The sequence below is a fragment of the Salvelinus sp. IW2-2015 genome, linkage group LG17 (genome assembly GCF_002910315.2).
Source record: "Salvelinus sp. IW2-2015 linkage group LG17, ASM291031v2, whole genome shotgun sequence".
NCBI lineage: Eukaryota > Metazoa > Chordata > Actinopteri > Salmoniformes > Salmonidae > Salvelinus > Salvelinus sp. IW2-2015.
Genome location: NC_036857.1, coordinates 20,511,897 through 20,535,662, shown reverse-complemented (window position 1 = coordinate 20,535,662; position 23,766 = coordinate 20,511,897). Strand labels below are relative to the sequence as shown.

The 23,766-nt window shown below is 44.5% G+C and overlaps 1 protein-coding gene across 4 annotated transcripts; it reads right to left on the bottom strand.

Moving 5' to 3' along the window:
* Positions 1 to 13,030: 13,030 nt before the first annotated feature.
* LOC111976991 (NEDD8-activating enzyme E1 catalytic subunit) lies at positions 13,031 to 23,196 on the bottom strand. 4 transcript variants are annotated; one of them, XR_011481313.1, is made up of 17 exons: positions 22,998 to 23,049; positions 22,862 to 22,900; positions 22,221 to 22,341; positions 22,057 to 22,137; positions 21,863 to 21,945; positions 21,581 to 21,661; positions 21,404 to 21,447; positions 21,247 to 21,311; positions 20,997 to 21,152; positions 20,731 to 20,833; positions 20,433 to 20,546; positions 20,115 to 20,168; positions 14,265 to 14,301; positions 14,073 to 14,154; positions 13,798 to 13,898; positions 13,542 to 13,676; positions 13,031 to 13,444 (listed from the first exon to the last, which is right to left on the bottom strand). XR_011481313.1 is itself a non-coding variant. In XM_024006215.2 (17 exons), exons 1-17 carry the CDS (start codon positions 23,015 to 23,017, stop codon positions 13,356 to 13,358), a joined length of 1,389 nt encoding a protein of 462 aa, XP_023861983.1. In that variant the 5' UTR covers positions 23,018 to 23,196; the 3' UTR covers positions 13,031 to 13,355. The 4 variants fall into 4 exon arrangements, 3 of the variants coding, with proteins under 3 accessions (XP_023861983.1, XP_023861984.1, XP_023861985.1); XM_024006215.2 differs by having other exon boundaries at positions 13,542 to 13,660; positions 22,998 to 23,196; XM_024006216.2 differs by having other exon boundaries at positions 13,542 to 13,660; positions 22,830 to 22,900; positions 22,998 to 23,170.
* Between the last annotated feature and the right edge of the window lie 570 nt (positions 23,197 to 23,766).

Below are 23,766 nucleotides of genomic sequence, written 5' to 3'. Positions count from 1 at the left end.
ATAGTTTTAGAGAAAACTGCTGTGGAAAACTCGGCCAGAAGCTAGCAAGTGTCAAGTGAATCCATAACATCACCACAAACGTATTTTCAAGCCAGGTAAATTACACTCGTTTGAGATACTAGCTAATGATGTTATAATGTCACAACTTATTATATAGATAGATGCTCTGCTTTATGAGGTTTTAAATAGGTTATGCTAGCTAACATTAGCTAGGTCGACTAAGTTATCTAGCTAGGTTAGCCAGCTACTGTCATGGTAACGTTAGCTAGGTTAAAAAAAAATCACATGTAAACATGCAGTGGACGGGCTATTTTGAAAATATGATTATTAAATTAATGCACAATTATGATAATATTTATTTGTAGATTACAGTTTTAATGGTTGGCATTATAAGTAGTGTGAAAATATTTTGAAATTTTCATGGATAACATTAGCATAATGTTTTCTGTTAGAGTGGAGAGGAAGGAGAGGAGGAAGACTGGATAGGAAGAGTGAAAGAGATAGAGGAAAGGTAAAGATATGATTACAGAGCCTGCCAATTTATTATTCCAAACAATGTTTTTGAGATAAAATACAAAAATGAGGCAAGCAATGGGAATCTGTTAACCAAAGTATTTTATCTAATCGTGTACTATTTATTATTAAAGATTGGAAAAGGAAAAAATAAGGGAGTAAAAAGAGTGAAGCGAGGAGAGTGTGGAAGAGTGAGGTGGAAAGGTAAAGAGAAGGAAAGGAAGAAAGAGCAGGAAGACGAGTGGAGAAGAAAAAGTTAAGAGAGTAAGAAGAGTGACACAAGGAGAGTGAAGAAGAGCAGACAGAGGAGGTACAATGGCTCTTTCCAAGAAATGGAAATGCCATTTTAATGACAACATGATGAGAGAATTTCCATTTATACGCTCAGGTCAAGACGATAGAATGGTTAACTGCACCCTTTGTAATTCCTCTTTTTCAATTGGCAGCGGGGGGAGAACGGCAGTGGTAGAACATCAACAGACAAAAAAGCATAAAGCCTCTCTGATTGCACGTGTTGGTATGCCCTCTATCACCATATTCTTCAAGAAGGTAGAYCCTTRTCAAGAAGAWTATGATTTAGCTGTGCATGACGGTGTCTTTGCATACCACACTATGCGACACAATCATAGTTACAGATCTATGGACTGCACAGCATAACTGACACGAAAGCATTATGAGCCAAAGTTTACATGTGCTAGGACAAAATGTGAAGCCATAGTGAGTAACGTGTTAGCGCCATGGGCAACTACTTTGGTAACACAGGACCTAGACCAGGTTGAATTTGTGTCCCTGTCCATTGATGCGTCCAATCATGGACATGTAAAGCTGCTGCCAATAGTAGTCAGATATTGTAAGATATATGGTGGCAACACATCTATGGAAACAAAACTGCTTGATTTTGTTGAATTGAAAGGAGAAACAGCAGAGGAGATTGCAGCTGAGGTCCTGGTGGTCATCCAAAAATGTAACCTGCAAAACAAAGTCGTGGCATTCTCTGCCGACAACACAAATACCAACTTTGGAGGACTGAATAGGATGGGGAGGGTCAATGTCCATACCAAAGTTAAAAATGCTCTGCGGCGGGAGGTGATTGGCTTAGGTTGTCCTGCCCACATCATTCATAACACGGACAGAACAGCTTTGATTATGATTCCCCTTGATGTTGAGTACCTGCTCACAAAGATATTTTCATATTTTCACCGTCAGAGTAGAATGACTGAAGAGCTTTTGTGAGTTTGTTGGCCAGGAGTACCATACCATTTTAGGGCACAACAATGTTCGCTGGCTGTCCATGCTCCCTGCTCTAGAAAGAGTGCTGAAAAGGTATGTGCCATTGAAATCCTTTTTTCTTTCTGAAGACAAATGCCCTGTTGTCCTGCGAACAATGTTCGAAGATCCACTGACTGAACTTTGGCTGGCCTTTGTCCATGGAAACTTGACCGTAGATGCTTGAAGGCCAGGACCGCTGTGCTGTGGAGTCAGCTGCAATTCTGAGAAACATTGAGGCAAAATTGACTGCAAGACGTGATGACATCATTCCAGTTTTGGTCAGAGGACTTCTGAGAGAGCTAGAGGGAAATGGAGCAGTCTAAAGAGAGCTTTGTCAAAACATCCCAATCATTCTTCATTACGGCTGTGAACTACTTGCAAGCATGGGGAAAGCACACAGATAGTCTAAAAGATTTACATTGTCTCCTTTTAAAAAGGCAACCTCAGCGTGAAGAGATGCAGCAGGCACACTGCAGGAAAAATGCCCCAATGTGACCATCAATGAGGATGCATTGTTTGACGAGGTTACTGGCCTGCAAGAGTTCCTAATGGGGGGGATCGCTTGAAGAATGGAAACCATCTGAGACACTGCTTAGTCAGCGATGGAGCACGGTGGTTACCCACTTCAAAGAGAATGACATCCCACACACTACCCTGGCTAGATTAGCGTCTGTTGTCATGTGCTTACCTGGAAGTAATGCACCAGTCGAGAGTGTTCTCCCAAATMAATGATATATGGACAGCAGCAAGAAATAGGTTCACTGTTCCTACCATCAAGGCTATGCTTATTGTGAAGACAAACTTCAACCTCCCCCGCCAGGAGTTCATGGAGAAGCTGGCCAAAGACAGAGCAATCCTGAAGAAGATATTCTTCTGAGAAATATACAGATTAGGTTGGTATAAGTGGTAACTACATAATATAATCTCATCATCTTATTTCTTTATTATGTTAAGTATTTCACATATACTTGTCTGTTTTTTTCAATTTTGCTCATGTTCTCTTCTGCTCTTATTCTACCCAGACTACCAGGACCACTGAATGGCTGTTCAGATTGGACAGTTCTGTCTTGTCTGTAGTGTTTCTGTAATATACACTGCTCAAAAAAATTAAGGGAACACTTAAACAACACAATGTAACTCCAAGTCAATCACACTTCTGTGAAATCAAACTGTCCACTTAGGAAGCAACACTGATTGACAATAAATTTCACATGCTGTTATGCAAATGGGATAGACAAAAGGTGGAAATTATAGGCAATTAGCAAGACACCCCCAATAAAGGAGTGATTCTGCAGGTGGTGACCACAGACCACTTCTCAGTTCCTATGCTTCCTGGCTGATGTTTTGGTCACTTTTGAATGCTGGCTGTGCTTTCACTCTAGTGGTAGCATGAGACGGAGTCTACAACCCACACAAGTGGCTCAGGTAGTGCAGCTCATCCAGGATGGCACATCAATGCGAGCTGTGGCAAGAAGGTTTGCTGTGTCTGTCAGCGTAGTGTCCATAGCATGGAGGCGCTACCAGGAGACAGGCCAACCCAGCAGCAGGACCGCTACCTCCGCCTTTGTGCAAGGAGGAGCACTGCCAGAGCCCTGCAAAATGACCTCCAGCAGGCCACAAATGTGCACGTGTCTGCTCAAACGGTCAGAAACAGACTCCATGAGGGTGGTATGAGGGCCCGACGTCCACAGGTGAGGGTTGTGCTTACAGCCCAATTTACACGCTCAATTTTTACTTTATGTCTCCCTGTACTCGTTTGCAGATCTTTTTTATGCGTACTTTTGTCAGTAATAAGGCATCTGCAAAGGACATTAACCGAACGTAGCTAGTCGAAGTCAGCTAGTCAATCAAACAACTGTAGCCTAGATGTTAGTTGCTTTGCAGCTTCCGGTTTCATTTCCAAAATAAAAGTCCAGAGCTTGTTTTAGAACTGCATTCAATAATGACGTTATATACATTTTTTATTTCAACTTTATTTAACCAGGTAGGCCAGTTAGTTGAACAAGTTCTCTTTTACAACTGCGACCTGGCCAAGATAAAAAAAAAAGCAGTGCGACAAAAACAACACAGAGTTACACAAACAAACGTACACTCAATAACACAATAGAAACATCTATGTACAGTGTGTGCAAATGTAGAAGAGTAGGGAGGTAAGGCAATAAATAGGCCATAGAGGCGAAATAATTACAATTTAGATAGTGTAGCACAGGCCTGGGCCTTCAGCAAATGACTTGTATGAGAATGATAAAGACAGAAAAACTTTGTCTAGAATAACCGCCTGAGCTGCAAAATAGAAAGTAAATATGATTTAGCCCTATTCTTCTATCTAAATATGTCATGCTGTTGTGTGTTATTTAATGGCCATATAATTGCATCTTATTTTTATAGCTGTGTGGGGCTACTGTGGTGATCATGTAACCTAATGAATCACACTTTCCAGTATTTGGGAGCACGGACTGTAGGACTTATATTAGGCATATTGACTGTGGTATTAGTGATTTCCACTCTGTATGTAAGCTCGATATAGCTATTTACGTTGCACAGTCCCATCACACAGAGGTTATAAAATTTGATTTGATCTCCATCAAGGGGTCCCAAATGGTCAAGACTATCTATAGCCTATTCTTATTGCCAGATCTGTRTTCTCTATCAGCCACTGCACATGCTTCTTCAACTATTTTGTAAAAAAAAATATTTAGAGGCCTGTGAGCTAGGGTGTCTTTTTAAAGGGAGCCCTATAATAAAAACAGTTATAAACACAGAGTTCTAAAACTATTCTGCAAGACACCAGTATCCAAAATGATAGCCTAAATTGCAATGCCTGCAAGATGAAGGCCCCCTATTTTTTATTTGTAAAGTTAAACATTGAATTATTAAAGTGATAGGCTAAAGAACTTGAATTTAGATCATTTTGAATACACACATGGATTTCAATAAACAAATGGATATGTTCTATTCTCTTTGATTTAGTTCCTATTGCAACTCAGACAAATGACAATGGATTACATACTGACTGAACTGAATTCATTAAATGTTGAAATATGTTGGAATGACGAGTTGCACGTATCATGCAGGCTTTTCACTTTATTTGGCTAGTAGACAAATAGGCCTAAATGAAGATATGACTATGGTTGCATGCCTCCAGAAGGGCATCATCTGAGGTTGAGGGGTGCTTTTCTGAAGGCGCATGGTGCTATGGTGCTGCATGGAGATCACAAGCTCTTCAACTGGGCAGCAGTGTCGCAATGGAGGGAATAGCCTATACGGAGACTACCTAAGAACACCGCATCAGCGTTATTGTAAAGTGTGGGAACAASCTTATGCCTCGACTTAACCTCTCCCATGTTCATTTCAAAGTCCATATTAAATTATTTTTWATTCATATTAACCCCTCCTACAGAATATGCTATGGCAAGATTTTGAGTGATGAAATAAACATCAAAATCCACAATATTTTGAATGGCAAAGACTCCAGTGGTCTTACATAATTCATATTCTGTTTCATTATTCCTGGTAGATATTTACTGGTTATGATTGCAGACAGAGCCCAGAGAATGCGATGGTGCAATATTGAATTAGTCATATTTTGATAAGGTGCATGCATGGCAATGTCCACATTTTTCCCACATTTTGTTAATAAGTTACAGCCTTATTCTAAAATGTATTAAAAAAAACAAATTCCCTCAATCTACACACAATACCCCATAATGACAAAGCAAAAACAGGTTTAGATTTTTTTGCTAATTTATTCCAAATAAACTGAAATATAACATTTACATAAGTATTCAGACCCTTTACTCAGTACTTTGTTGAAGCACCTTTGACAGTGGTTACAGCATCACGTTTTCTTGGGTATGACGCTACAAACTTGGCACACCTGTATTTGTGGATTTTCTCCCATCCTTCTCTGCAGATCTTCTCAAGCTCTGTCAGGTTGGATGGGGAGCGTTGCTGCACAGCTACTTTCAGGTCTCTCCAGAGATGTTCGATCGGGTTCAAGTCTGGGCTCTGGCTGGGCCAATGAACTACATTCAGAGACTTGCCTCGAAGCCACTGCTGCGTTGTCTTGGCTGTGTGCTTATGGCCGTTGTCCTGATAGAAGGTGAATCTTCGCCCCCAGTCTGAGGTCCTTGGCTCTCTGGTGCAGGTTTTCATCAAGGATCTCTGTACTTTGCGCCGTTCATCTTTGCCTCGATCCTGACGAGTCTCCCAGTCCCTGCCGCTGAAAAACATCCCCACAGCATGATGCTGCCACCACCATGCTTCACTGTAGGGATGGTGCCAGGTTTCCTCCAGATGTGACGCTTGGCATTCAGGCCAAAGAGTTCAATCTTGGTTTCATCAGACCAAAGAATCTTGTTTCTTAGGTGGCTTAAAAAAAAGATATATATTTAATTTATTTAAAATATACTTGCAGTGAAGCCGCTCAACAACTARATCACATTAGTCATATAACTCCCATCCAGAGCGACACACAGAAGCAACCAGGGTCAACGCCCTGCTCAAGGGCACTTTGACAGATCTCCCACAAGGTCAAAAACGGGGATCCAAACCAGCGATCCATCAGCCCAAGCACCCAACTGCCAGGCCACTAGCCCTCCAAGATCCCCCCCCACAGTTCCTCAAGAGCTGCCCCGCAACCATCCGATTTTTGCTGAAAAGCACAAAGTCTTGAATCTTGCGTCATACACCCTGTACCATGGAATCGGTGTGGCACAGCTGTCATGATCCTAGTCCTCAAACAAAACTGGTATACTTTCCTATTTATGCTATTTTTTAATCCTTTTTTCTGTCGGTTTTGTTGATACCTTTAAATGGGTTCAGTTATCAAAGCGAGTTCCCTATGCCTTGTCGCTCCCACATTTTGTCCTCACTTGGGCTGGGGGTGGTGTTTGTTGGGGTGGGTTGGGTTTTTGGGGTCCATTTTTGGGAGTGGGCAGTGAGAATCGGTGTGTGTACAGCGTGTCAACATCCGTATGTCCTAAACAAGCAACTGGTATACTTGGGTTTCCTACTTATGCTATTTCTTTAATTCTCTGTCCAAGTTGATCTCTTTTTTTGGTTTCTATTGAATCAAACCGGTTCCGGGCTACTGCGCGTCGCCAGGTTGGTTTGGTTGGTGGGGGTGGGCTGCCACCGTGTCTGGGTGGGTGTTTCCATTTTGGGTATAGCTTGAATTCAATTGGTGTTAATATTTGATTGAGCAGACCTTCCCAATGACAATGTCCTGAAGACTCCAATAATTATATACTCTTAACCATTCCAATTTACAAGTATATAATTAAAACAGAATAACCTTTCAAACATTTTCCACTAAATCCATCTTAGATAAGCATGCCCATTCAAAAAACGCAGAACTAAGAAGCAGAATAAGCCCTTGGTTACTCCAGACCTGACTGCCCCGACCAGCACAAAAACATCCTGTGCGGACTGCAATAGCACGAATAGTCCCCGCGATATGCAACTGTCAGGGAAGTCAGGAACCAATACACGCAGTCAGTCAGGAAAGCAAAGGCTAGCTTTTTCAAGCAGAAATTGCATCCTGTAGCTCTAACTCCAAAAAGTTCTGGGACACTGTAAAGTCCATGGAGAACAAGAGCACCTCTCCCAGCTGCCCACTGCACTGAGGCTAGGTAACACGGTCACCACATAATCCATGATAATCGAAAACTTCAACAAGCATTTCTCAACGGCTGGCCATGCCTTCCACCTGGCTACTCCAACCTCGGCCAACAGCTCCGCCCCCCCGCAGCTACTCGCCCAAGCGTCCCCAGCTTCTCCTTTACCCAAATCCAGATAGCAGATGTCCTGAAAGAGCTGCAAAACCTGGACCCATACAAATCAGCTGGGCTGGACAATCTAGACCCTCTATTTCGGAAACTATCCGCCGCCATTGTCGCAACCCCTATACCGCCTGTTCCACGGCTCTTCATATCGTTTGAATCCCCAAGGATTGGGGAAGACACCCGTGACCAAACTGTTACAGACCTATATCCATCCTGCCCTGCCTATCTAAGGTCTTCGAAAGCCAAGTTAATAAACAGATCACTGACCATCTCGAATCCATCGTACCTTCTCGCTGTGCAATCCGGTTCCCGAGCCGGTCACGGTGCACCTCAGCCACACTCAAGGTACTAAACGATATCATAACCGCCATTGATAAAAGACAGTACTGTGCAGCCGTCTTCATCGACCTGGCCAAGGCTTTCGACTCTGTCAATCACCATATTCTTATCGGCAGACTCAGTAGCCTCGGTTTTTCTGATGACTGCCTTGCCTGGTTCACCAACTACTTTGCAGACAGAGTTCAGTGTGTCAAATTGGAGGGCATGTTGTCCGGTCCTCTGGCAGTCTCTATGGGGGTACCACAGGGTTCAATTCTCGGGCCGACTCTTTTCTCTGTATATATCAATGATGTTGCTCTTGCTGCGGGCGATTCCCTGATTCACCTCTACGCAGACGACACCATTCTCTATACTTCTGGCCCTTCCTTGGACACTGTGCTATCTAACCTCCAAACGAGCTTCAATGCCATACACAACTCCTTCCGTGGCCTCCAACTGCTCTTAAACGCTAGTAAAACCAAATGCATGCTTTTCAACCGTTCGCTGCCTGCACCCGCCCGCTCGACTAGCATCACCACCCTGGACGGTTCCGACTAGAATATGTGGACATCTATAAATACCTAGGTGTCTGGCTAACTGTAAACTCTCCTTCCAGACTCATATTAAACATCTCCAATCCAAAATCAAATCAAGAATCGGCTTTCTATTTCGCAACAAAGCCTCCTTCACTCACGGCGCCAAACTCACCCTAGTAAAACTGACTATCCTACCGTCCTCGACTTCAGCGATGTCATCTACAAAATAGCTCCAATACTCTACTCAGCAAACTAGATGCAGTTTATCATAGTGCCATCCGTTTTGTTACTAAAACACCTTATACCACCCACCACTGGACCTGTATGCTCTAGGTCGCCAGACCCACTGGCTCAGGTCATCTATAAGTCCATGCTAGGTAAAGCTCCGCCTTATCTCAGTTCACTGGTCACGATATCTACACCCACCCGTAGCACGCGCTCCAGCAGGTATATCTCACTGATCATCCAAAAGCCAACACCTCATTTGGCCGCCTGTCCTTCCAGTTCTCTGCTGCCTGTGACTGGAACGAATTGCAAAAATCGCTGAAGTTGGAGACTTTTATTCCCTCACCAACTTTAAACATCTGCTATCTGAGCAGCTAACCGATCGCTGCAGCTGTACATAGTCCATCTGTAAACAGCCACCCAATTTACCTACCTCATCCCTTACTGTTTTTATTTATTTACTTTTCTGCTCTTTTGCACACCAGTATCTCTACTTGCTCATGATCATCTGATGATTTATCACTCCAGTGTTAATCTGCTAAATTGTAATTATTCGCTCCTATGGCCTATTTATTGCCTACCTCATGCCTTTTGCATACAATGTATATAGACTCATTTTGTTTTCTTCTACTGTGTTATTGACTTGTTTATTGTTACTCCATGTGTAACTCTGTGTTGTCTGTTCACACTGCTATGCTTTATCTTGGCCAGTCGCAGTTGTAAATGAGAACTTGTTCCAACTAGCCTACCTGGTTAAATAAAGGTGAAATAAAAAAAAACGAAATAAAATAAAAACATGTATATATCAACCAGCACATTTGAGTTCAGCCATAATATTTGTTCTATCTTTTCAGGGGAATGAAAGTGTAGCCAGCTCTGCAATGCTTATTTGAAAAAGAGCGATACTTTGAAAAAATGACATTTGACAAAAATGGCAATTTTAAACAATGGAGAAGCTTTCTTAGTAATCTACTTGAGAACCATTTAGGGTTCAAGTAAACTTTTGAATAAGTGAAGCTTTTAGAGAGAGGTTTGTGCTTTTATATTTAATGATCTCAACCCACCCTATTCACCCTATTCATTATATACAGTTGAAGTCGGAAGTTTACATACACCTTATCCAAATACATTTAAACTCAGTTTCACAATTCCTGACATTTAATCATCTTAAACATTTTCTGTTTAGGTGATTTAGGATCACCACTTTATTTTAAGAATGTGAAATGTCAGAATAATAGTAGAGTGATTTATTTCATCACATTCCCAGTGGGTCAGAAGTTTACATACACTCAATAGTATTTGGTAGCATTGCCTTTAAATTGTTTAACCTGGATCAAACGTTTTGGGTAGCCTTCCACAAGCTTTCCACAATAAGTTGGGTGAATTTTGGCCCATTCCTCCTGACAGAGCTGGCATAACTGAGTCAGGTTTGTAGGCCTCCTTGCTCACACACACTTTTTCAGTTCTGCCACAAATGTTATAGGATTGAGGTCAATGCTTTGTGATGGCCACTCCAATACCTTGACTTTGTTGTCCTTAAGCCATTTTGCCACAACTTTGGAAGTATGCTTGGGGTCATTGTCCATTGGAAGACCATTTGCGACCAAGCTTTAACTTCCTGACTGATGTCTTGAGATGTTGCTTCAATATATTCCACATAATTTCCCCTTCCTCATGATGCCATCTATTTTGTGAAGTGCACCAGTCCCTCCTGCAGCAAAGCACCCCCACAACATGATGATGCCACCCCCGTGCTTCACGGTTGGGATGGTGTTCTTTGGCTTGCAAGCCTACCCCTTTTTCCTCCAAACATAACGATGGTCATTATGGCCAAACAGTTCTATTTTTGTTTCATCAGACCAGAGGACATTTCTCAAAAGTACTTTGTCCCCATGTGCAGTTGCAAACCCTAAGTCTGGCTTTTTTATGGCGGTTTTGGAGCAGTGGCTTCTTCCTTGCTGAGCGGCCTTTCAGGTTATGTTGATATAGGACTCAATTTACTGTGGATATAGATACTTTTGTACCCGTTTCCTCCAGCATCTTCAAAGTTCTTTGCTGTTCTGGGATTGATTTGCACTTCTCGCACTAAAGTACGTTCATCTCTAGGAGACAGAACGCGTCTCCTTCCTGAGCGGTATGACGGCTGCGTGGTCCCATGGTGTTTATACTTGCGTACTATTGTTTTTACAGATGAACGTGGTACCTTCAGGCATTTGGAAATTGTTCACTTATCATAATTAGGTTTTAGTCCAGAAATGCTATCTAGAACTTCAATGAGACATTGCTGGGATCTAGCTTGCGGACATAATATAATACTTTTTTTTAAGCCTTCGATTTCTAATCCTCAGTTATTTGATCTGATTTTAATAGCTAGCATTTCGATGGCCATAACGAATTGATATGGTGACAGTGGACACCCTTGTTTAACTTCTTATGGCTGCAGGGGCAGTATTGAGTAGCTTGGATGAAAGGTGCCCAAAGTAAACGGCCTGCTCCTCAGTCCCAGTTACTAATATATGCATATTATTATTATTACTGGATAGAAAACACTCAAGTTTCTAAAACTGTTTGAATTATGTCTGTGAGTATAACAGAACTCATATGGCAGGCAAAAACCTGAGAAAAAATCCAAACAGGAAGTGGAAATTCTGAGACTGGTCGAGTTTCAACCAAGATCCCATTGAAATATGAATGAGTATTCACTTCCTACGGCTTCCACTAGATGTCAACAGTCTGTAGAACTTTGTCTGATCACTCTACTGTGAAGGGGGGCCGAAGGTGACAGGAATGAGTCACCACTGCCATGAGGTGAACATTCTTTCACCATGCACCTTCACATAAGAGGCAGCTCCGTTCCATCGCTCATCTGAAGTCAATGTAATTCTCCGGTTGGAACGTTATTCAAGATTTATTTTAACAACATTCTAAAGATTGATTCAATACATCGTTTGGCATGTTTCTACTGACTGTTACGGAACTTTTGGACATTGTCACGTTTTAGTGAACGCGCTTTGTGACTTTGGAATTGTTTACCAAACGCGCTAACCAAAGTAGCTAATTGGACATAAATAACGGACATTATCGAACAAATCAAGCATTTATTGTGGACCTGGGATTCCTGGGAGTGCATTCTGATGATCATCAAAGGTAAGGGAATATTTATCATGTAATTTCTGGTGTCTGTTGACTCCAACATGGCGGCTAATTTGACTCTTGTTCTGAGCTCCGTCTCAGATTATTGCATGGTTTGCTTTTTCCGTAGTTTAAAAAAAATCTGACACAGCGGTTGCATTAGAGGTATATCTATAATTCCATGTGTATAACTTGTATTATCATCTACATTTATGATGAGTATTTCTAACGATGTGGCTATGCACTATCACTGGATGTTTTTGGAACTAGTGAATGTAACGCGTCAATGTAAACTCAGATTTTTTTATATAAATTTGAACTTTATCAAACAAAACATGCATGTATTGTGTAACATGAAGTCCTATGAGTGTCATCTGATGAAGATCATCAAAGGTTAGTGATTAATTTTAGCTATATTTCTGCTTTTTGTGACTGCTATCTTTCGCTGGAAAAATGGCTGTGCTTATTGTGGTTTGGTGTGACCTAACAATCGTTTGTAGTGCTTTCGCTGAAAAGCATATTTGAAATCGGACACTTTGGTGGGATTAACAACAAGATTACCTTTAAAATGGTATAAGAAACATGTATGTCTGAGGAATTTTAATTATGAGATTTCTGTTTTGAATTTGGCGCCCTGCACTTTCACTGGCTGTTGTCATATCATCCCGTTACCGGGATTGCAGCCATAAGAAGTTAACTCATCTTGACAATTCAAAACTCTGAGAAGTAGCCGCTATTTACTATTTTACACCTGGGGTCGCTATACATTACTTTCACCCATTTTATAAGAAAATCAGCAAAATTGAAAAAAAATCCAGTCTTACTTTATCGAAGGCCTTTTCAAAATCCGCTATAAATACCYGGCCTGGCTTCTTACATGTTGTATTATTTCTAGTAGTAGTTGAATATTATATTTATGCGCCTTTTTGCAAACTCCAAGCGGGCTGTCATGTGCCTTTTTACAAAGGAGTGGCTTCCGTCTGACATCTAAAATGTTAGTCCGCAATCATAACATGGTGTTTGTATGTTCACAGATGAAATTTCACGCATGGCTTTTCTTACGATCCTAACAATTTACGGATGGATTTTCTTACAATCCTAACAATACGTACGTTTAACCTTTTGGCAGGTATGTCGCTCCATAAAAGGTCCCCTGATAGCACCGACTGTAATAAAAATGATGGTATCTAGTGGTGTTAGTTGTATAGCTCCATCTAGTGCACAGACTAAGGAAACCCACTTTGCACCAACTTTCATTAACAAAACACTTTATTGCAGCACAGTTGTTATTATTATGTATATAAGGAGAAACTACTGTTATTTTGAATGGGGGAAAGAAGACAGCCATTTGGAGCAAACAATAAGTAAAACATAATTGTTAAGGAAAACGTTCCGACTGATTACACTGTAATGATAAAGTTGTTGACCTTCCACACTACCCGCCATAATGGGCCAATACGAGAGAAAATGGATCTTACATACATTATCAGTCTCAAATATATTAAAACAATACCATATCACTTTCCCCAAAGGTTGTCAAATGTCTTGATAGATTCTGTATGTGTACTTTGACGGATTAAGAGGTGAGTTTCAGCTTGAAGAGGACAGTCTGAGGTGTGGTGATATCTGCCACTGCTAGTTCCTGTCCATCAGACAATCCCAGTTCTGCAACACCACAACATTACATGTACAAGATGGCCAAAACAAACACATATGTTTATATAGTCTACCATGCACATATTTGAAGAAAAAAACATCTTACCTTTCAAGGTTTTGCAAAGGTTTGGTCTAGTTCTTTCTTCAATTGAAGCTACAGTCTGTAAATATAGTGTCTTATTTTTCCCTTCCAGGGTTGCTGTGATGGCTGGGGACTTCATTTGTCTGGAAAAGATGAATGCTAACAATGCCAACTTCACAATTACACTTTTCAGTAACGATTAAAAAAACTGCCTCTCCTGTATTAAGACATGACACATCAATATCAGTCAGTCAATCTGGTTACTAGCAGATGTACTCACAGGGAGGCGTTCTCAGTCAGGTACTCCAGGACCTCCTGTAGCTTGGCAGAGGGTGGGAACTGTAGATCCTGGGGCACCTGGCTACAAGCTGAGCAGTTCTCCTGTCAGACCAAACAAGAGCATGAAGACACAAAGTAGCTTCTGACATCACGCCACCCCCTTACAGCCTTGTGTCAATAGCACTGTCAGTAACATTGGTACAGTTCTCCTTAATAAAATGGGCAAATATATAGCCATTAAAGATACTCATCTGGGTACTCTGAGACATTACTAACCTTTCGCTCTGCCTCGAAGGTGTAGGTGTACAGTCCGTCCACATCATTAAATACCAGATAATTATTCAGTGGAATATAAGCGCTGCAAAGTCACAGAAAAGTTATTTTAATTTGATACCTGGTATGAAACTGACCTTTTCTCTACAGTGAGTGCATCATGTGAAAACAGAATGATTAATTCACAGTACTAACCTTGAAGCCATTTTAAAAACTTCAGTGGAGCAGGCAGCTACAGAGCAACAAAAAAGTGAAATAAGTTACACTACTTGAAATGTACAAAAGTAGCTACTTGTAATCAAGTTGGGATCCATCAAGAGAAAACGAAGCTTACGTATGTAACCACGGTTATGTGAGCTAAATGGATCACTCCAATATATTGGTATCACTCCGCGGCGGAGGGATACATCCGAGGTGAGAATTTACAGATTTACTCCCGTGTACACCTGTGTCACGGCTGGGGTCCGCCCCTATATATAGACCCCATGGCCACGACACACGTTCTCTACATCATTTTTGAAGCGCCTCTAGCACCGTAGAGGATTGGAGCGATCCATATAGCTCACATAACGAAGGTTATGTATGTAACCACGGTTATGTTTCACTATACTGGATCACTCCAATATATTGGTATACCTGTACCAGATTTAGTCAGTGCTAGATGGACTTGGCCAGCCAGTGGCGAAATCCCAGCGTGGGACCGAGATGCAGGGGCCGTCAATGTGGAAGGGGGGGGTCCCGGCACAATGATTGGAACGAATTGCAAAAATCGCTGAAGTTGGAGACGTATCTCCCTCACTAACTTTAAACATCAGCTATCGCTGCAGCTGTACACAGCCATCTGTAAATAGCCCATCCAATCTACCGACCTCATCCCCATATTGTTTTTATTTACTTTTTTGCACACCAGTATTTCTACTTGCACATCTATCACTCCAGTTTTAATTTGCTAAATAGTAATTACTTCGCTACTATGGCCTATTTATTGCCTTACCTCCTTACGCTATTTGCACACACTGTCTATAGACTTTTTTTCTATTGTGTTATTGACTATACGTTTGTTTATTCCATACGTAACTCTGGGTTGTTGTTTGTCACACTGCTTTGCTTTTATCTTGGCCAGGTCGCAGTTGTAAATGAGAACTTGTTCTTAACTGGCCTACCTGGTTAAATAAAGGTATTTTTTAAAATATATTTAAAAAAGTCCCCGGAAGAGGAGGCGACGCCCAGGACCGCTGAATCAACCGCAGAGGGGGGTGCCACATTTACCCGATAGTACCTAGCAACGGTGCAAGTGGAAGCCCAGCTGGCCGCAGCACAGATATCAGCGAGGGGCACTCCTCTCAGTAGAGCCAAGGACGCAGCCACACCCTGCGCTGAATGTGCCACCACAGATCCCAGCACTGGCCTGCCAGCAAGGCGGTATGCTGTTATAATCATGTCCACGATCCTGTGAGAGCACCTCTGCTTTGATAGCCCAGCCCGCAGGACTCTCTCACCATAGCAGACAAAGAGCTGGTCTGTTGTTCTCACTGACCGTGTCCGCTCCACATAAGCAGCTAGTAACTGCACAGGGCACATCATGCCGGAGGGAGGCCCAAACTTCCCCGCCACTGCCGGGGGGTTGTAAGCAGACAGGATAAAAGGGATGTTCACATGCCTGTCTGATAGAACCTTTGGAAGAAATTAAGGGTTGGGGCAGAGAGATATACTCCTCCCACCGGGGTCCATCCGGTAGCACTCAGAACTTACCGACAGAGCATGGAGCTCACCCACCCTCTTCATGGAAGTAAATGCTACCAAGAAAGCCACCTTCATTAGAGAGGTGTTTCATGGAGGCAAACTCCAATGGTTCGAAAGGCAGCTTAGCCAAAGCCAAGACCACATCCAGATCCCAGCTTGCCATTGAGTGGGTCCTAGCTGGACGCAGGCGACGAACCCCCTTCATAAACCTGGAGACCAAGGGATGGCACCCCACTGGCCTGTCCATCTACCTCACATGGCAGGCAGATATAGCGGCCAAATACCCTCTCAGTGTAGAGACTGCCAAGCCCTCATCCAAGTGAGACTGCAGGTATTGGAGGACATACTGCACCCCACATGACTCGGACACAACCTCAATACCAGTGCATCAAGAGCAGAACAACCGCCAGCGCAACTGGTATGCCGCGGTTGTAGTCGGTGCCCTTGTGCTCTGGATGGTTCATTAAGCCCTCCTGTAGTCCTAACATCGACCATTGGTGCCGTTCTGCGGCCAAGCCCAAAGACTGAGGCGGTGCGGTCACGGATGCCACAGAGTTCCCCCGGCCTGAGACAGTCGGGTCTCAGGGGCAGTTGCCAAGGTGTCCCAGACAACAGGGACAGGAGAAGGCTTAACCAAGGTTGTCTGGGCCAGTATGGGGCCACCAGCAGCAGACGATGTTCCTGTCCAGCACAGCCTGGATCAGGGGAAAAGGGGGAATACGTAAAGCTCCAGCCCTGGCCAATTGTGAGCCAGAGCATCCAACCCCAGAGGCCCTGGTGGATCCGACATGGAGTACCACAGGGGGCAGTGTGCATTGTCCAAGGAGGCAAACAGGTCCACCTGCACCCTCCCAAACTTGTCCCACAGGTGCTGCACCACCTGGGGATGTAGGCTCCAGTCCCAAGGTGGCGGGCCCTCCCTTGAGAGCATATCCGCTGTCACATTCAGGATGCCAGGTATGTGCGCTGCACGTAGAGACGCTATACATCCCTGAGCCCAGAGAAGGAGCTCCCGTGCCATAAGATGGAGGCGGTGYGACCTCAGTCCACCCTGATGGTTGATGTAAGCCACCTTTCTCACAAGGACATGTCTTCCTTTCAGATGTGGAAGGAAAGATCACAGGGCCAGCAGTACAGCTCGGCGCTCTAGTGTATTGATGTGCCTGCCGCTCCAAGGGGGCAGCCAACAGCCACTGGCCAACAGCCGTTGGTCACACCCCCCCAGCCGAACTGGGAGGCGTCTGTGCTGGCCAGCTCCCGGCGGCACATCCTCAGCATCTCCACCCCACCTGAGAGAAAGGAGCGACAGAGCCACCTCAACAATGCCCTGAGGCACTGTGCGGTCACCCGCCGCTGGCGGTGACGGTGGTGCTTCGGGTGCAGCCAGTGGGAGTTGAACCACCATTGAAGAGGCCAGAGATGGAGCAGGCCCAGGAGAATCAGCAACGAGGTTGCCGGCGGCAAGCCCAACAGATGTTGGCAGGTCAGGGTGGATACCACCCACCCCTGCCAAAAGTGGTCGAGGCAAGATAAGATTGCCTGAACCCTTCTGGTGGGCAGGTGTGCTCTCATGAGGACTGAGTCCAGTTCCATGCCAATGAAGGCCACCCTCCGGGTGGGCGTCAGACGACGACTCTTGTCGTTTACAGTAATGCCCAGCCCACCGATGTGGGTCAGGATCATCCAGGTAATTGAGGATCAACAATCCTCAGGACGTGAGAGGTGCCAGGACAGCATCCATGCACTTTGTGAAAGTGCGGGTTGCCAAGGGGAGGCCGAAGGGAAGAACCATGAATCGGAGGTACTGCCAATAAGCTGGGTGAACAGGAACATGGAAGTACGTTTCCCTCAGGTCCAGCGTCACAAACCACTGGTCCCTGGACACGGCCTGCAACACGTGGGCTGGGGACAGCAGGTGGAACCTCAGTACCCATTGAGGTTGCGGAGGTCCAGAATCGGTCGAAACCCTCTGTCTCTTTTGGGGCCCACAAAATAAGTGGAGAAGAAACCACCCATCCTTTCTGATGTCTCGTTCCTGGGGATGGAACCCTTGTCCAGGAGCGAGGAGATCTCCAGCCGCAGAGTTTTCTTCAGGGAGTCGGCCAACGTGGTGACACGAAAGCCCCTAAAGGACGGGGGCCGGCACCGGAATTGGAGTTGGTACCCTTCAAGCATTGCGGACAACACACAAGGAGACTCCACACCTTCCTCCTACTTCGCCCTTTGAGACCGAGAGAAGCGGCCGAGGAAGGGTGTGACAGGGGTCCTGCCGGGGCCAGCCTCTCCTCTGACGGTTGACAGATTGTTGCTCCACCACACACTTTTTCCCTCCCCTCTGTCGTGCCTCAGCACGAAGAGATTGGGCAGGAGGGGGACCCCACTGTCATTCGGGTGCAGTTGGGTGGCGACGGTTCGTCTGCCTTGGACTCGGGGCCTGAAGAGGCGGCATGAACCGTCTCAGTGTCTCCCGGTCCCTACGAACCTTATTGGTCAACTCCAGAATGTCATCAACCCCTGGGCCAAACGTCAGCCCTGGGGTGATGGGGAGAGTGGCAAATGTGCTCTGGAGAGCAGCTGGCAGGTGGGATTAGGCCAGCCAGGGATGGCGCCGGGAGATAATCACCTGCGCCATGGTCCGTCCGTTGGCCACATCCCTCTGGTGCAGGGAAAGCAGGCAACTCCATCGCTTCCTCTGTGCCCTCCTGCATCCGGGGCAACAGAGACTGCAGGTAAGCCTGCAGCAGCTTGGCCGCGTTGGTAAGGTGGCCAAGAGAGCAGAGGGACCCATATGTGGCTTTCAAGTCCGCATCAAAGACTCTGGGGGTCCCAGCTTCAGTCGCGGGTTCTGCTGTATAATCTCCCGGTCCGGGAGGACCATGGCAGCTATCATGGTGTCCATGGTCGGGTACTCCCAGAGGTCGAGTGACACTGCATCCGCAGCATAACTCCATGGTCCAGTCTCTGCTGTGAGTCGGAAGCGCCCCCTGGCAGAGGCCCAGCAAGGCCTTGTGGAACTCAGCAGGGATGGGGACAGATGGAGAGTCATCACTGTCCACCAGTTTGATGTCCAATGCAGTGGCTACCCGAGTGAGTAGGCTCCTCATAGCCTCTTGAGCCGCTGAAGCCCTGGTGCCGGCTTCTGATGGCCTGTCAGCTCGGTAGCCCCGCTCACGGTGGTGAACAGTGCTAGGCTGTTCCTGGGGGATGATGCAATCACTGGCCAACAGGGAACAGCTGTCGTCGCCATTGAAGCTATCAACCTCCTGACGCAGGGCATGCGCCCTCCGTTCCAAGGTGGTCCCAGCGGTCCGACTCCTGCCCCTGTCCATGACTGGCAGCAGATGGGCTCTGCCTGCGGTGGCTCCAGGCACGCTTCCTGGGAGGGGTACTGGGCCTAGTAGAGGGAATAACAGCTCGCTGGCGCATCACTCCTGAGGGAGCTCGTCCGGAGCCCAAGCCTGGCCGACCCACTCACGCGAGGCGCAGGCGTTCTGAGAACACCACACAAAAGATATATCCAGTACGGCGCTCCAACGCCCTCTCAAACCCAGGTCAGTGCATAAACAAGGTATGTGGATCCCCAGGGGGTGCCACCATCACACAAAGGGAAGCCATAAGCTCAGCCAAGCCAACAAGGCCACAGAGCAGGGGTCCGACACCCTGGGAGAGCTTATGTCGTGACCCACTTGGAAGAATAGGAACCCGGTGAGGGATAAATTACCCAGTACCTCTGCAAAAAACAGGGAAGACCCGTGTGGGAAAAGCAGGCAGACAAAACAAAAAAACAACAACCAGGTAATGTATTTTTAATTTAAAAAAAAATTATTATAATAATAAACGAATTATTATTATTATTAGTTTGTGGCAGCAAGAGCCATCGTACTAATGGAGGCACACGGAGTCGCAGTGTAACGCTAACGAAACACAAGTACAACAAACCACGGGCGGAAGATACAGATCAACCGCACGCAGCGAGTGGAGCACTCAGGAGGGGCTGGCCATATGGACAGCTGCTGCAGGCTGCAAACAGCCAGTGAGTATACTTCCACGCAAGATATTACACACTTACCAGTGACTTACCAAGCGAACTTKAGAAAGTTTGTACCTCAAACCATACGGACGTCCGCCGAGAAAGTGAAAGACGTGTCGCGGCCATGGGGGTCTGTATATAGCGGCGGACCCCAGCCGTGAGAGGTGTACACAGTAGTAATCTGTAAATCCTCACCTCAGATATATCCCTCCGCCGCAGTGATACCAATATAGTGAAACGTAACACAATGACAGTCAGAAAGGGTTTCCTACCAGCTATTACAGCATTAGTTGACGCGACAGCAGGGATGATCCTCTTCACAACGCCTGAGGCAAAACCATGTGAAAAAGAAATCTAACCACACTGTTCCCAGATTTTTACAACCAATACTTGTAAGTGGGGGAGTTCGGGTTAATACAATTTCAACTTAGAATTGTAATAGGCCTACACTGCTTTTTTTCATCCTCATTTAAAATGGAACAGAACCCAAATGTTGCTTGTACTATATAGTATGTATAGCCAAAAGCTGATATAGCATGAGAGTTTTACCATCTCTGCCGGACAGGTTGTTACAGTATGGTGCTCCTCACCTTGTGTTAGTCTGTATGTGACTCCTGTGATGTTGTAGTCAGCAGCTCTCTCGTGGGCCCTCTGGAACACCCACTGGATGTGCTCAGGGTTATCCCCATCCAAACCAACACCCTCTGAGTGACAGACAAGAGCCTGTGTCATTATCTGTTATAATAGGTATTATGTTGATCTTAATGAGTGTTATGAAGGGATTATGGCCACCTAAGGGTACAGTGAGCAATACAACAATCATTTGTTGCCCTTTTTGATTGCAATCAAGAGGTGATAGACAATGAGAAGTGTTATTCATGGACGTACCTCCAAAAGGCTCGTCTTTGGGCCACTGTAGCATTCTGACATACTCAACGCAATGCTCTGGCAACCGCGGCATAGACGCAATGGTGCACATGGGGAAATTAATCTAGGGACCAAAATAATACAACACATACACCAAAGCAGTTACTGATAAGTAACACTAAATGGCTGCAGTACACAAATCACTGTCCAACTTAACAAAGTAGTGGGCTACTGAAGCAGTACACTATAAATATTATATTTGGCAGGTCTGAGAGAGCTTGTAGCACCTGTGGTGGGTAAAGCGCCAGAGTGCAGTCGATGCACGCGGTCATGCCAGGCAGAATGACCCTAGCATTGCCTTTGAAACCCTCCGTCCCACCGTCAATGAGGGGAATGATGGAACTGGGGTCCAGAACACCATCCTTGTAGCTCAGAAGGGATATCTGTAAATGGGGTGATCGGGTAACTGGGGTGATCTGACATTTTACATATACACACAATCCACATAGCCTATAGTTCATATTAAGACATACATACCAGCATGCCATTCATCCAACGCCTGGCGATGATCGAATCTAATCCACAAACAATAATGTGGAATTCTACAAATACAATTTAAAAAAGCGTGTCAGCACCATTGTTAAGTACAAGTGTTTTTAGAAAACTCCATAAAGTAAACAAAGTTTGCACTTACGTCTGTAGAAAGATTCATCAAAGTCTTGTATTTTGTTGAAGTGTCTAAGCAGAATATGAATTAAGAAAAAGAATAGAACATACTTCTAGTACTTCACATGCTCAAGCTTAGTAATGCAGTCATTTGTACGGGGTAAGCCTACACTCCGGTATTCTACACGTCAGTCGCAAAGGATACGAGACGACTTTACATCCAGGGATGCGATTATTGACAAAGTCAGCAGCCACATCTGCTTTTGGCCGTCCAATATCTTTGGGCCTAAACAAGGTATAGAGGTGAGCACTGACATCTATTGATGTAAAAATGGCTTTATAAATACATTTGATTGATTGAGGTGTGTGTTGAAAAGTAAACTTTTAAAGACACTTTCACTTTGTTTCTTCTATCAAAAGAGAACACACTAAGGTTGTTATTGATAGAGTAAGGGCCATGGGAGAAGGTGCGAAAGGCGAGCCAAACCTGAAAAGGAACTGCCTGTTGAGGTTGGAGATATCGATGGTATCCATGTCAACAACGTGAATGTGACGAAAACCTGACAGAGCCTAGATCAGAACAAGGAAAAACCACACATTAAGATACTGAGCAGAAATAGAACAAGATAACAAAACCCTTTCATGCATTTGCACCTGGAAGCTGGACATTCTCTCTCATACCAGATTTTTGAGCAGCTCACATCCAAGTCCTCCAGCTCCAATGACCAGGATTTTGCATGTCTCCAATAAGAACCCAAGAGACTGAAAGGAATATCAGAGTTGGTGTGGAGAATGCTTTTCTCTATCCCCTAAATAAAAGGACATGTTATTATCTGATTCCTTACCTCAATGCTTGGCTCAAAGTCAGGATGAGTGAATGGGCCGGGTCTTTCCAGGAACTTCTTCACATGGTTCCATCGGCCATCCCAGTCTCCACTATCTCCATGTCCTCCATCTACAGCCATTCTGCACACAGAAAACACCGAACACAAGATCCTCTGCTGCACATATCAACCAGCAATCACTCAAACCTTTATCACAAGTGTGATGGTGAGTCAAAAATAGATGGCTAGCTACGTAGATAAATATAGGTCTGTAGCATGTCAATTAACATCAGGATGATTTCCCTAGAATAGCTAACGTTAATCAATCATTCTATATGTGAAAATTCAGACAGCGGATGCTGCTGCTAACTAACGTTAGCTACCAATCATATTAGCTAACTAGCTAGATACCATATTAGCTAAGGTAAACTGGTTCTCTTTGATGTTGAATTGGGAACACTTCGACTAAGCCTGTTCATGTGCCTGGTTCTTAGAATTAGCTAGTTGTCTACTCGAATTAGCCCAATTTCCATAGCTAACTGTGTGAAATTGTTGAATCAATGAATTTCCACACTCCATGCTAACAGGCTAACTTAGTTAGGTAGCTCACTAACTAACTGCAACTCAAACCTGCTGCCAGTTTCAAGCATTTCGTCACTAACTTCTCAGTCAGCTCCTCTATTTTCCTTCTTTTCTTCTCCCTAAAGAGGAGAGAATAAAAGAAGGTTCAATGCTTAACAGCAGCATAATGTCGATTCTCTCAGCTAGCGACAATAAATATAATTTTGTTGTACTTACGGCTCCTCAGCATCCGCCATACTTTCAAGGTTCCATGTCCTCACTGACTGTACTATATATTCACGAAAATCAAACCTGCGTTAGAATATGTGCCCAAAATTCACAGGGATTTGCAATGACTGTACATGAAGGATGTTCTGCGCATTATGTGCAGCACAGCGCAATTGTGATTGCCATCAACATTACTGCACTTGTCTTACTCTCGCGAGAAGCTAAACTGACGACAACAAGAACCCGAGCCAACCCAAAGATGATCTATTATATTGACAAGATAGTCGAGTGACTGCTCTAACAATGGAAATACATATCCTCAAAGATGGAAAGCAGGCAAGATCAGGTGGGACCATTCTAGCTAACGAGAGGGCGGATACACGTGTGAAGAACAGGTACAAGTCCGATATAAAAGTTGTCCCCCCCCCCATGGAAAGGCGGTCCTGGTGGTTTACAAAACTAAAAGAGAAAAGTTACATAATTACCTAAATTGATAAATCCCATATTGGTCTTTAACAGTCAGTCCAACCTGTACTGTGCAAGTAGGCTACAGTAATAGTAAGTCTACCATAGAAACAGATCAATGTTAAATTCACAGGTTTTAGATTTTTCCACTCTCAATTCTAATTCAATTTCATTTGATTTGATTAGCAGTGTAGTGTATGGGTTTGCAAAGAAAATGGCTACTGGATTGAATCAAATAATCATAATATAATTCTGACAGGTAGGCTACTTTGTAGCTAGTTAACTTTTAATTGAGAAGGTTTTTGGGGAAACC

Bases quoted from the DNA above. Each gene is read 5' to 3' on its own strand.
- LOC111976991 (XM_024006215.2), bottom strand. From the start codon at position 23,017: ATGGCGGATGCTGAGGAGCC. The intron at 21,312-21,403 runs GTAAGTGCAAAC...TTGTATTTGTAG, and splicing joins TGATGAATCTTTCTACAGAC to AATTCCACATTATTGTTTGT. The intron at 13,445-13,541 runs GTAAGATGTTTT...GTGGTGTTGCAG, and splicing joins CCTTTGCAAAACCTTGAAAG to AACTGGGATTGTCTGATGGA.